Here is a 13,275-nt window from a genome sequence, read left to right on the forward strand (position 1 = left end):
GGATGACAACAGCCTTCTCCCAGAAGCACAGGAGGAGTGGAAAAAAAGAGTAGCAGGACAAAAGGCCACAAAAAGTTACATTCTCTCTTCCTCTCCAAAAGTATAAAGAAGTATAAAAAGTATAAATAGTTCCCCATGGATACTGTAAATTTCAGGTGTAAGAGCAACCAAAAAATAAATTTTTCTTTAACATACATAAATTGCATATTCACAGAACAGTTTTCCTTTTATCCTTGAATCACTACAACCACTTTTGAAACAATGCAAATGATCATTCTTTAAATATAATACTTAATATGCAATAGAGAATTCAAAAGTATGTACAAAGAGATTAAGAAGAAGAAGGATGCAGTGAATTTTAGTCTGTTGGAAAATGTTTAAACATGCTTTACCTCTCGTATTTCATGGCCAGCTCCTCTATATGATTGCAAATCCTCCAAGATACCTTCTGCATCTTTTAATACTACATTCACCTGATTATAAATTTCCTTCTCAGACTCTGTAGGCTGGGCATCTAAATAGCAGGAAAGCACAAAAAAAATTTACAGTCACATGATTTTTTTTTTTTTTAGTACACATATAACTCTAAACAATGAACAATCTCAATTTCTAAAGATGGCTAACATTTTATTCAATGTTAACTTTACACTTCTTAGAAAACAGAAAAGATTCATAATTTTTCCATTACTTCTACATCTGAAAAGCTAGCCTCATGTTTGTAAATATCACAAAGAAGCAAGGGACCCTCCAACATGACTATTTATCTTAAGTTATAAGTCATGACTAGGTATATTAAATGAACTTCAGAATTGTGAATTCAAAATTTAAATTGTGGTAGTGTTAACAATCAATTTTACTACTCTAGTAATCATTATCAGCAATGAATGTATATGCATGAGTAGTGATTTTTGTAATGCAAGAGAAATGGAAAGCCTACCTTGTTCATCTACGGTTTAAGACTGAGACTACTTTATTTTCCTATAAAGTTCATTTTAATGACCTGAGTTTCAATATAAAATAAATTAAAAACTATTTTAAAAGAATAGTTGTTAGATGCTCCCTTTTTCTAGGGATCACTTTAAATTCTGTGCCAACTGAACTTCTCTGCTGATGAGCACATGGACAAGACTCCTGTGCAGAGGAGTTAAAATTATGACACTGCTTCAGAACAGTGAGGCAGGCTGCTGAAAAACAGATACTTTCAGCTATAATACTGTCACTGAAATTTTGAAATACTAAAGCAAAAACAGGCTCCCCACATACTTGGGGTTGAGTGAGAGAAAAATGAGGGGAAAATTATAGTCATAAGAAACGTAATCAGGAATACAAACATATGGGCATTTCCACCACCTGTAGTGTTAGCCACAGAGCATATGCTAATAGATGACTAAATCTGGATTTCTCTCTCCTAAACTCAGGGTAACAGAAATTCTGTTTTTAATAACTTGGTCATTTGTTTTTCTAAGGATAAATCTTTTTTTTTTTAATTTAATACAATTCTTTTTTCCCTTGGATAAAAATGGGCAATCTGTGTGAAACGGGGTTTTTCATAAATCTTTCCAATTACACCACACTCGGTGCTACAGATAAATTGCTACAGCAATAAGGCACTAAAAATGATAAATATTTCGATTATCATAATGTTTTAGAAAGAATTGTGTTGGCTGAATTCCTCCACAAAAATTTTTCTTGGACAGGGGAGGCAGATCAAACTGATAGTATGAATTGAGAACATTTCTGACAAATCCCTTTGTCTAGCAATCATATAAGACTAGTACTTAGACTTTTCTGCACCCACTTTACCTCCACACAAATATACAATGTATTTATTTCTGTCCTTAGAAAATTTAAAGAAACAGTTCACACATGAAACTTAGGAGAGTCCAGATGCCTAGGAACTGTAACTTTATTCTGCACATGAGGCAGGTCATAATTGAATTCCACCTATTGAACCTGCCAACTAGTCAAAAATATACCTTTTTTTTTTTTAAAGCAACAGAGTACTAACTTTTAACTTCAACATATTTAAACACTACTACAGCAACAATAATGGAGTAACATTCATGTGCAAAGCCAAATTAAGAATCTGTGTTCTCATAGGTCCCCTATTTTTCAAATCTCCTTTCAGAAATCATCTATTTTTTTAATAAAAATAATGTGACAAAATAATTACGCAAGAGGAGCCAAATTAAAAATACTCTATATCCAAAGCCATAAAGATATTACTAGGAGCAAATATTAATATTGGAGCTAAATGATTTTTTAAAAATCAGGGTTTCACATTTACCAGTAATAATTTCTCACATTTAGCCAGACCATATTCTCCAAAATAAGAGACACACTGAAAAAAAGTACACCTCATAACTTTTATACTTACACCAGATGCAATAGAAAAAAGTACTTTACTTTTTTTTACATGCAAAACAGCAGTTTTATTCTTTTTCATATGGAATTGTGAAACTACAGACATAACATCAATAGTAGACACATATCATAGTTTTAATTCATGAAGTGGGAATTCATGACAAAGGACAATATTTTGACTGTTATATATCAAAAGATACTTGTGAAGTTTGCAAATACTAAACTGTATTTTTAGTGTGGTGACTAGCTCTTAACAGAAAAATGTGACACTGAGACTTACATACAAAAGAAACATTATCAAGTAGACTTAAGTAGACCTTGGAAGTGGTTAATAATTATTAAAAGTTTAGTAAGCACCAAGAAATTTAAAAATAAAGGAGAAGATTCCAGTTCCCCCTAAGGGTGGAAAAAATACCCAGCACCACACTGATTAAACATTTTTTAGACTGTCACAGGAAAGTCACATTTATAATTTTGAAAGCTGCTGAAGACTGCTGTAGAAATGAAGACAAACAGCAAGTAGCAGACAGGTAATAAGCACTACTTTACTGAGAGCAAGTCATGCAAAAGGGAGAAATACTAAGGAGGGAGAAAGACTATAAAGCATTTTTCCAAAAAATGGTATCATATAATAAAACCAAGACTTGTCACTTTGATTTTTCGTGGCAAAGAATGATGAAGTTTATTACTTGAAGAAAAAAATATCACTTAACCAGTTGACAAAAGGACATTCGATTGCAAAATAAAGTATTACTGAGAGTAGGAGTAGTTATTACTCATCAAACTTAGTTCTTTTTTTTTTCAAGCTTAGTTCTAACAGCTGTTTAAGGGAAAGCATGTTTCAGTTGCTCTTATTGTTTGAACGTCAAATTAAATATTGTAATTTCATACAGGTTTGCTATTAAAGAATCACTGAAAATAACTGCGAAAATTGAATGTTATGGTCCAAAAGGGGGCAGAGATCAGCTTAGCTACAGAAGTAACAAAAAGCAAGTCACATAAAAATTGTGATAAGCAGCCGTCCTGCTTTAATCTTGCACTCACTCATTCAGTAAATATTTACCATCTATAAGTTTCATCAAAACAGGGACCTCGGTGTATATATAGCACATACACTGTATAGGATGTCATCTCAGTCCCGAGTAGATTTTCTATAACAAATACTTGGTGAGTGAATGAGAAGGTAGAGATATAAATACACCTCCAGCATGAGTTAAAGGAAGCTATTATGCATTTTTATCTCTGTATGAATATAATCCTACATGATTTTAGAAAAATAAATATAAGAAAATGCCACCAGTATAAAGATATTTCAAAGTACAGGGCAAAAGCAACTGAAAATATGCAAAAAGTAAAATTGGAAAATAAAGTTAGACTAGAAGAGTGGATTTCAATAGTTTCACAAGGTTGTGGGGGACAAGTCACACAAAACACACAAGAATTAGAGGAAATGTATGACTAAATGGAAAGGCACTTTAACAAAAAATCAGAGAAAGTAAGATTCCATTCCTCATTGACAAATGACTACCTCTATCAACTCTCCTGTTTTGGTCTACCTGGAGATAAGTCAATCAATTCAACAGATACTGAACTCCTATCATTTACAAAGCACTATGTGAAGGCTGGAAGGGGACATAAAAATAAATAGAAGTCCCTCTTCTCCTAAGAACCATAATTTAATAAACTAATAAGATATAGTAGTTACTCAGACTAAAGATGTGTCACTAGAATCAGCTAAGTCGTTATCAAATAAGAAATTCCAAAAACTAGAAGAGGCTATACTGCCCCCAAGTCAGTACTTTTTATATGCTGCCATTAACATAAACTGCTGCCAAATTTTATGGGGCAATTCTGGGCTTATACCTTAGTTGAACCATTATTCTTAAAATAAAATCTTATCATACAGGTATAATTTAAGAAAAAGGCCCTCTTTCTAATACACCTTAAGAGTAGACAACAATATTTCATTGAACACAGAATGTCATTTCATGCCTTAAGGCTTTTGTAGATGCTGTTCCTTCTTTCTAACAATGTCCTTCACTAACTTACCCTGAAACACTCTAAGTCACCCTCCACAACTCAACTCAAAGGTCACCATCAGAAAGTCTTCTATAATATCCCATCTACTCACGCTAGGTATCCCTTGGGATCTACACCTTGAATAGTAAAGGATATAAAGGAAATTTTTAGTTTGTATTTCTATCTCACTAGATTGAGAACTCCCAAAGGCAAGGACTGTATCTTAGTTATCTCTGCATCCCCAGCATCGACTAGCCAGTATATAGGAGGCAAGCCATAAATGTTTGCTGAACTGAAATGAAAAACCATGTGTGTGCAATGTATGTGAACTAAAGGAGTAGTGATTTAAAGACATCTTCATTATGTCAACTACAGAGATTAGATTATGTCTTACATGCATAAAAATACTTAATTTGTATACAATTTGATACAAAATGCCAGTATATCTATCTGTATGGAATTAATTCTCTAGCTGCCCAAATAGATACAATGATAGATTTAACTACTAAGAATGATGGAACAGTAGTAAAGCCAAATTACTCTGGTAACCTGAGTATTATTTTTCAACCAGAAACAAACAACGTAGTACTAAATATTCTACTTAATAAAAGAATGTGGCTTTATTCTCAGTAATCACAAAGAACTGGCAAATCAACTATATGGACAATCTTGAGTCTGGTATACAACTGTTGAAGACAGGACTCATGTGCTGGGTGCTCAAGTCACTGAAGTAGTCTAAAGATAAAATAAACTTTTGGAAATGCATATATCCAGAAGGAGGCAAATATGCAAATAGATGAGCAATAAAACTAAGAGAACTCTAATGATGGACTCAAAAGAAAACATTTCAAAATCCGGGTAAGAAGGAAATGGGCAAACTGCGGCCTAGTATACAACAGAACATCAGGTGTCTAACAAAGTTCTACACTGGCTGAAAAGGCAACAAATATCACCTTTCACTTTTCATCTGCTTTTAATACATTCACATTTCATATGTAGTTCTTCATTATTGGCTATTGGTGGTGGTGGTGGTATTAGTAATTTTAATCTACTCCTGCCACTAAATTAGATATTTAAATTTTAAGGATAATGGTTCAAACCCTCAAAGACTGTAAAACCAAGACCAAGTAATATTTAAGATACTATAGTAAATTCATGCTTCTTACTTGACCACATGATGCTACATTTATAAAAAGATCAAGTGCCAAGTCTTGAACAAGATCTTGACTGTATGAAGCCAAGATTCTGCAAATGTAAGGAATTTGAGACAGAATAAAAAGGAGACAGAATAGCAGAAAAATGTACAAGACCAGTTTGAAACAGATGCAAATAAACTAAAATACAGCTCTAATGTAAGTTGCCTCATCTGAAAGAATCTTCAAGTAAGCAATCTGCTTAACATCCCCAAGCTGATTAAAATTCATGCTGAACATGCATTTAAAATGGCACTGTTAAATTGTTGAGAAGGGTCAAGAAAACTAATATTCATTTAAATAACATCTTTAACATTTCCCCCTAAAAACCCAACAATTTAATATGGTCCTGATAGTCCCATTACTCTTCTTTGATAGCCTATACACAGGACCCAAATATAACAGAACATTTATAGGAATGTAATAAAAGTAAAAAAACGATAGAAATAAATCAGAGACCACAAATTATTCCATAAAATGGGATAAACTACAAACTGATTCATATGAACTACCCTGGTTCAAAGAAAAAATATATATAAATTATTCAAAAAATAGAATGTATTATGTAACAGAAGTTGATGGAAAATGCAATGACTCTCTGGGGATAGATTTTACGGGACTTATTTGTTTTTAAAACCAGAAAAGGTCTTAAATTTTAAGAATTTAAAAATCTGTTCAAATGTTTTAATCTTGAATAAAAATGCATGGGCTCACACAACTTAGAAACTTCTATCTCTTCACCCTTTCCTAACAATTTTCTAATAATGATCAGTTAAAACAGCAACATTCACACTGAAACAACCAATTTAATATCATTGTTCCCAATTTGACAACCAGATAAGCTAAAGCGATACAGACAGCCAAAAAGCAAAAGCTTTCCAACATGCACGGGGGTCAATGACACTTACCTGCCACTCTTAGACCATATTACAATAGGTCATGCAACATAAAACAAACAGAAGGCAAATTACTTAAAGGTCTGTGAACCTATTATTTTTCTTTTTATTTAGAGTTAGAAAAAAACGAATTCCTGAAATACATACATATAATGAGTTTAACTTTTCAAATTAATTATCTGTAAAGATTAAATAATTAAGGTTCACACTTACCTTTTAATATTATGCCCAAACTACTGAGCTTTGAATGGCCTTCATGAACAGATTTGTATTTAAAATACTTCAATAGTCACAAAGAGTAATTAAAGCCTAGTCAATTTTTTTCAACTATGATAAATTTTTCCCCAAATATTTGGCTTCTATTAATAAATCTTGAAGTAGCATTTGTCCTTTCCACCAAAATTTTTCATAAAAATGTTTTCATTAGAGTATCTCCAATTATAAAATAATGTTCAACTAGGAGATAGGACTCTCTTATAAAAATTCAAATAAAAACATTTTATCACAATTTAATCTATAAAATATAACTTGCAGTTCTAGAAGGCACCAGAAATTTTACTCAAACAATTCATAGCTCAGTCATGCAAAGCAGTTAAGAAGATGGCAAAGTGGAAACATTCATTTAGTGCAAGACAAACGCAGTCTACTGCAGGCAAAGAGAAATAGATATAAAATCATCTTCTCACTTTCAAAATCAAGGAAAAAATTTGGCCCCTGCTCAAGGTCTGTGCATGTCAAAACTTTAAGAAGATTCCCCATGTTAAGGTACCTGTCAAGACAAGAATGAGAAAAGAGAAAATATCCCTTTATAAAAAAGAACATCTGAATTTTTTTTTTTTTTTAAATAGTAACAGGGAAAATGTTCATTAGGCCATGAATTCGTCCTTCAGGTTACCCAGACTGTGCTCTGGCAGGCAGCAAACCGGGTTCTCAAGGTGTTGATATGTAGGACCTAGAGGTGAAATGTGGTTTTCCTGTACACAATGGCACAATTGTTGCTCTAATTCTTCTCAAAATTCTCCCAAGACAAGTTTCATTAATGGCCTTATAATGAAAAATTCTTTAAGTATTCCAATAGTGCTAGTTTTCTGAAAAAGAAATTTCTTATCAAGAATTATTCACATGTAATCTTGTTTAATATTGCACTGAAACAACAATTTATTTCAAAGCCAAATATTAAGAGTTTTGGCCACAGCTCACCTTTGCATTTCATCTTAACATAGCAGAATGTTCAACTTACTTCCTGCATGCCATTCAATAAAGCATAGATTTCTAACCAAATTTGATTAATAAATTTGTGGAAGCCGTTTAGAGTACTGATTCTGGATATGCAGCACGACACCGATTTTCTCTAAGATTATCATAGGATTCTGAGCAAATACATTGCTGGGCGTAGTCACCAAGGCATACTATTAGAATGTTCATCATAAGGCTGCTTGCTTCATGGACTAATGAAAGGACAGCACTGGCTACAGACTCAACATGATTTTAGCAAATGAAAAACTAAAGAATTATACATATGATGGTGATGTTTGCCTACGATTAAGAAAAAAATCATGCAAACTTTGTTTGATCCCCATATTTTATTAACAAATATTCGGGCCAGCCTTCACTGCGGTGTGACTATAGATCATCTTTCACCTTTACCATTATGCACCAGCTGTGAAGGGCTAAAGAGACTTACTTTCAAAGTCCAAGAAAAAATGTGCTGCATTGTGGTCTATGTCCCTGGTTAGCACCTTAATGAGATTACCCATGCCAGCAAACCTAAAAATAAAAATGGCAACATCATTTAGTTCCAGTAAAAAAAAATTTAAGCAGAGGCCTGGGATTCGGCAAAGGCTGGCTTGCTCATAATTACCAACAGGTGCAGGTTTATATACTTCTGGCATTGAAAATTTGGAACAACAAAAGCACATTTGGCTCTGAATTTATAGCCCTTTCCCTCTTTTCCACATATCAAAAAAGTTACATAAAGCAAGACTGGAAAAAAGATTAGATTTTTACATATAACTTGCAATATTTACATTAATCAATGCACCTATGCTAGTGTTACTCCTTTAAAATGTTTGAGGCATATATTCTCAACTTAAATTAACATCAAAAATAGATCTCTCAAGTAAGTAAAAACTATTATTTTTAAGTAAGAGGGATATTTTTCTCCTTGCAGAATCAAACCCTATTGGGAATACTAGGAAGATAGTATTCAAACCACATTTAACCATTAAAGACTGAAGGGATTTATCAATTGACCCATTTAAAGAATTGTACCACAAATAAACCAGTATTTCTGACATCTTCTATACTCTTAAAATTAATCAGATTTTTCATTATTTAACTCACAGACTGATAATTCAATAATATCAACTATATACAAACATACAAAGTGTATAACTGGGAAGTTAACACAGCAAACAAGCAAAAGGGAGCCAGCAATCATCAAAACTAGTTAAGTTGGCAGAGGAAAAACAGTAAAAATTAAGGCATCAGCATAAATCTTGCCCCCAAATTTGCCATGAGCCAGTGAGGATGAAGGTGGAAGGAGGTGTCAGGAACATCCAGGAAACCAGGTTCAAACCATAAAGTTGCAATAACTATAGGGAAGGCAGACTATGATACCACAGACACCCCTCACCCTCCCTTCTACCAGTTTCAGTATTTTTTTCCTCCCAATATTGAACTGCTAGCAAATATAAATGAAACAAAACATAAAGGTAACTATTTTTATCAATGAAAGAACACATATTATTACTCACTCCCATTACAAACAATCTGAAAAGAGTTCGGACTTCTGGCATCTGTGCTGTCCATTCCCCTCTCTTCTCTCACCTACTCCCTGGACAGTAGCATACCTATCTAACTAACTTTGTGCTTCCCAAAGAGGAAGTAACAGTACAGGCCTAACAGTTACTTGCTTTACAGGTCAAAGTGTGGGGGAATGACACACACACTTCTTAGAAAATGTTAAAATTTATTCACAAATGTTAAATTTATTTCACAAATGTTAAATTGATTCACAAATATGATAAATACTGAAAAGTCCTCTCTCTTTTAAAACAGTATTATTCCTCCAGTGGGAGAGGTCAGAATCTTATTTTTGATATTAAAATCTTTATCACAAAATTTCACTGGAAAGATTTTGTACAATATTTTATATAGATAGATAAACTGAGAGTAAAACTAAGAGGGAAATATTTCATCCTAATTATCTTCTACACTACAGAACTTTAATTCTATGCTTTTTTATTACAGGGAAAATATAAGCATTTTCTCAAGATCATCACATCCAAATAAGACCTCAAACGGGTTACCAAATTTATTCAAGAGTTGTTTTTTTCCCTTTGGAACCATTTGGAAATAGACTATTTCACAGCTTTAATTTTTAAAAGCTTTCACATATATATGGAATATCTGTTTCCAAACATATATAAATTCCTTCACTAACAAGAACGGAGACCAAATATACACAGAATTACCTAATAGTATCAAAATTTCAACTACAAATGGAAAATAAGCACAAAAAAAGAACTGTAATTGTCCTTAAGAAGAAAAAGGCAACACACCATTTGGTGTTAAGAGTTTACTTCTATGAAATCAGACTAGAATTCCACCTCTAGCTGACCAGCTGTCTGACCTTGAGGATGCTAGTTAACCTTTCTGGGCCTCATTTTCTTCATCAGTAAAACATACATACCATAGAAACTATTTTAAAGGGTTATTAAGAGAGTTCAGTAAGATTAAAGCACTAATTTAGCACAGTGGCAAACAGAAAGCGTGTGATAAATGTTGGCTACTGTAACTATAGCCTTAAAATTACAAAGTAATTTCTGAAAAATAATAATAGCTGTATACTTTAATACAAACTAGTCAATTTATTAATGAATTTCAATGTCATAAATCAGAGTAAATGACAAAACTAATGTTTTGCCCATTTATGTCAAGGATATTGCTGAAATGCTATCCTAAAATTAGTCCTATGAAATTATCATCAGGTACAGGAGGAAGGGAGATTAGGTTTCCTTACCTCTTTACTTGTATGAATACAGTCAATCCTCAAGGAAAATATTCAAAACTAGCCAAGTTTGTCTGTTCCATTTTCCTACACCCTCCTCTATAAACTTCTTCCACTATTGGGTCCTTCTTCCAAGGCACCCTAGCCTAATGTGACCTTAATCCCCTAAATATGCATCATACTTGGTCTAGACCTAGTCATTCTCCCCAAGTATCCCAAAATTTAGAATTTCTTATCTCTTCAAATCCCAAACACAGAAACTTAGTTTGATAATAACCCAGCTTATCTGGTACAAGTTTCTCAACCTCAGTACTATTAACATCTGGGGCTGGAAAATTCTGTTGTGGAGAGGGGTCTGTCTCATGTGGTAGGACCTCTAGCAATATCCTGGGCCTGTATGTACTAGAGGCCACCAGTAACCCAAAACACGAGTTCTGACAACCAAAAATGACTCGAGATATTACCAAATGTCCCAAAGAGAATCATTCCTGGTTAAAAACCACTGAATGTAGTACAACTGCAGTCCAATGCATAAAGTTTCTTTACCATATAGCACTCAAGAAAGATCTATGTAGGGGCACCTGGATGGCATAGTTGGTTAAGCATCCAATTCTTGGTTTTGACTCAGGTCATGATCACAGAGTCCTAGACTGAGCCTCGCACTGGACTCCACACCCAGCATGGAGTCTGCTTGAGATGCTCTCTCTCTCTCTCCCTCTGCCCCTCCCACTCATGTCCTCTCTAAAATAAATAAATAAAATATTTATAAAAAATCTATGTAGGCAAAACATACTATGTGCGCCTCTTTAAACAACACGGAATTCAGGGTGCTAAGGTGGCTCAGTCGGAGAAGCATGCAAATTTTGACCTCAAGGTCGTGAGTTCAAGCCCCATGTTGGGTATAGAGATTACTTAAATAAATAACCACGGAATTTTTCAAAGATCTGAAAATAATTCGTTATAATATTATCATGTGTTGTATCTTTTTAATAAGGGTAAACAAATCAAAATCATATCCCTGTCTTGCATACTTTTTAACTCTAGCCAAAACCACAACACACAAAACCTCTTCATCCCCTCATTTCAATGAATACAATACTGTAGCTAACTGTCAGGACTGGTAGGTACCAGACTGCCTAGGTTCAAACTCCAGCTATGCCACTTACTTTTAAGCCTTGCTACTATAGTCCAGTTTCCTAATTTCCCCATGCCCCATCTGTAAATTGTGCATAATATTAATATCCACTGCAGAGGGTTCATAAAATCATTAAATGGGTTAATAGAAGCAAAACATGTAGTAACCATGCTTGGCAATCTATTTGGTGCTTATGCTATGGCTATGTTAGATGATCTATTACCCAGTAGCAGAACCCAAGCAATGTGAGGCTTCAGAGTGTGTGGCAGCCGTATTTCCTGCCATAGAGGAAAACAGTCTATCACAAGAGGATAAAACCAGCATGCACTTGAGAAAGTGTCCTCAAGTCCTAAAGTCACTAATTTCTAATTCCATTTGTTCCTGAATTCTAGCTGCCATTTCCCTCAGTTTAGTTGATTTTCCTCTGGCCTTAAAATATCCTAGTTTATTTCAACCAATTTCCTTTCTACCTGTTTAGTTGAAGTGGGTTTCTGTCATTTACATCTAAACAAGAGCTGACTAATAAGATTCTAAGTTTCAGATTAATAAACACGATACAAAAGACACCAAAAGATATAAAAGAGTTTTCAAATTGTATAAAACTTGGGTCAATGCTTTTTATATTTTATTTTATTTTATTTTTTTTTGCTTTTTATATTTTAGAGGCACAATTTCAAAATAAGTAATATTATAATTTCTTTTTTTAAATATTATAATTTAAAATAATAAACTTATAATATGATTTAGAAGAAAAAAATCAAAGATTCTCTTTGAGAATAATCTCAAAGATTATTTTATTGTAACTTTTGGATTAAATATTATAAATATTTACTAAGTAAGCTAAGAAGAAATAAGACACACAGAAACCAGATATAGGTCACTTCAAGTGTTCCTAGTATTTTTTTTAAAGATCTTATTTATTTATTCATAAGAGACAGAGACAGAGAGAGAGAAGGGCAGAGACACAAGCAGAGGGAGAAACAGGCTCCACGCAGGAAGCCTGACGTGGGACTTGATCCCAGGTCTTCAGGATCACACCCTGGACTGAAGGCGGCGCTAAACCACTGCCCAGTTCCTAGTATTTCTGATAAAACTTTGTGACTGTGAGCTCTTATGTTACATGTTTGTTCCAAAGTTGGTGAGTTATCTGGAAAGGAACTTGCTCTTCCTGGCTTGTGGAATGTATTTTTGAGCTCACAAAAGCACTTAATAAATATACTAGACCATTTTCCATAAAACATTTGAAAAAAAAGCTTCTTTAATGAGAAATAATAGAAGCTAACAGAAACACAACTATACATTATAGTTAATATACTATTTCCTCTCTTTTTAGAAAATTCCTAAGAGATGCTGTTACTTCATTTATCCTTTCCAGCTCAGGGGCTTTATAATGCTGTCTCCTCTGCCTAGAATGCTAGTCCCCCAGACTTTCCCATGGCTGGCTGTTTTCACTCTTCAGGCCACATCTCATGCCCCCTCTTCAGAAAGGCTTTGTCTGCCAATCTTATCCATAGGTAGTTGCCCTACCTATCTTCCATAACATCACCCAACTTCCTCCTTCAGCATATTTAACACAATCTGAATTACTGTTTGTCAGTTTGCTTCACATCCAGTTTGTAAACTTAATATTTCTGTTGGGGGTGAGAAAAAAAGAAA

General features: G+C 33.7%; 1 protein-coding gene across 13 annotated transcripts in view; it reads right to left on the reverse strand.

The window, feature by feature from the left end:
* Positions 1 to 13,275, reverse strand: part of CYRIB (CYFIP related Rac1 interactor B) — a 147,392-nt gene that overhangs the window by 24,886 nt on the left and 109,231 nt on the right. For 4 of the 13 annotated variants that reach the window (XM_072774506.1, XM_072774507.1, XM_072774505.1 and 1 more), the window contains 2 exons: positions 8,157 to 8,239; positions 393 to 514 (listed from right to left, as the gene is read on the reverse strand). In XM_072774506.1, the coding sequence (XP_072630607.1) occupies positions 393 to 514; positions 8,157 to 8,229 (195 nt within the window). In that variant the 5' untranslated portion in view covers positions 8,230 to 8,239. Of the gene's footprint in view, positions 1 to 392; positions 515 to 7,158; positions 7,242 to 8,156; positions 8,240 to 13,275 lie in introns of those variants that run through there. The other 9 variants (XM_072774501.1, XM_072774500.1, XM_072774499.1 and 6 more) reach the window with 3 other exon arrangements.

This window comes from Canis lupus, chromosome 14 (genome assembly GCF_048164855.1).
Source record: "Canis lupus baileyi chromosome 14, mCanLup2.hap1, whole genome shotgun sequence".
Taxonomy (NCBI): domain Eukaryota; kingdom Metazoa; phylum Chordata; class Mammalia; order Carnivora; family Canidae; genus Canis; species Canis lupus.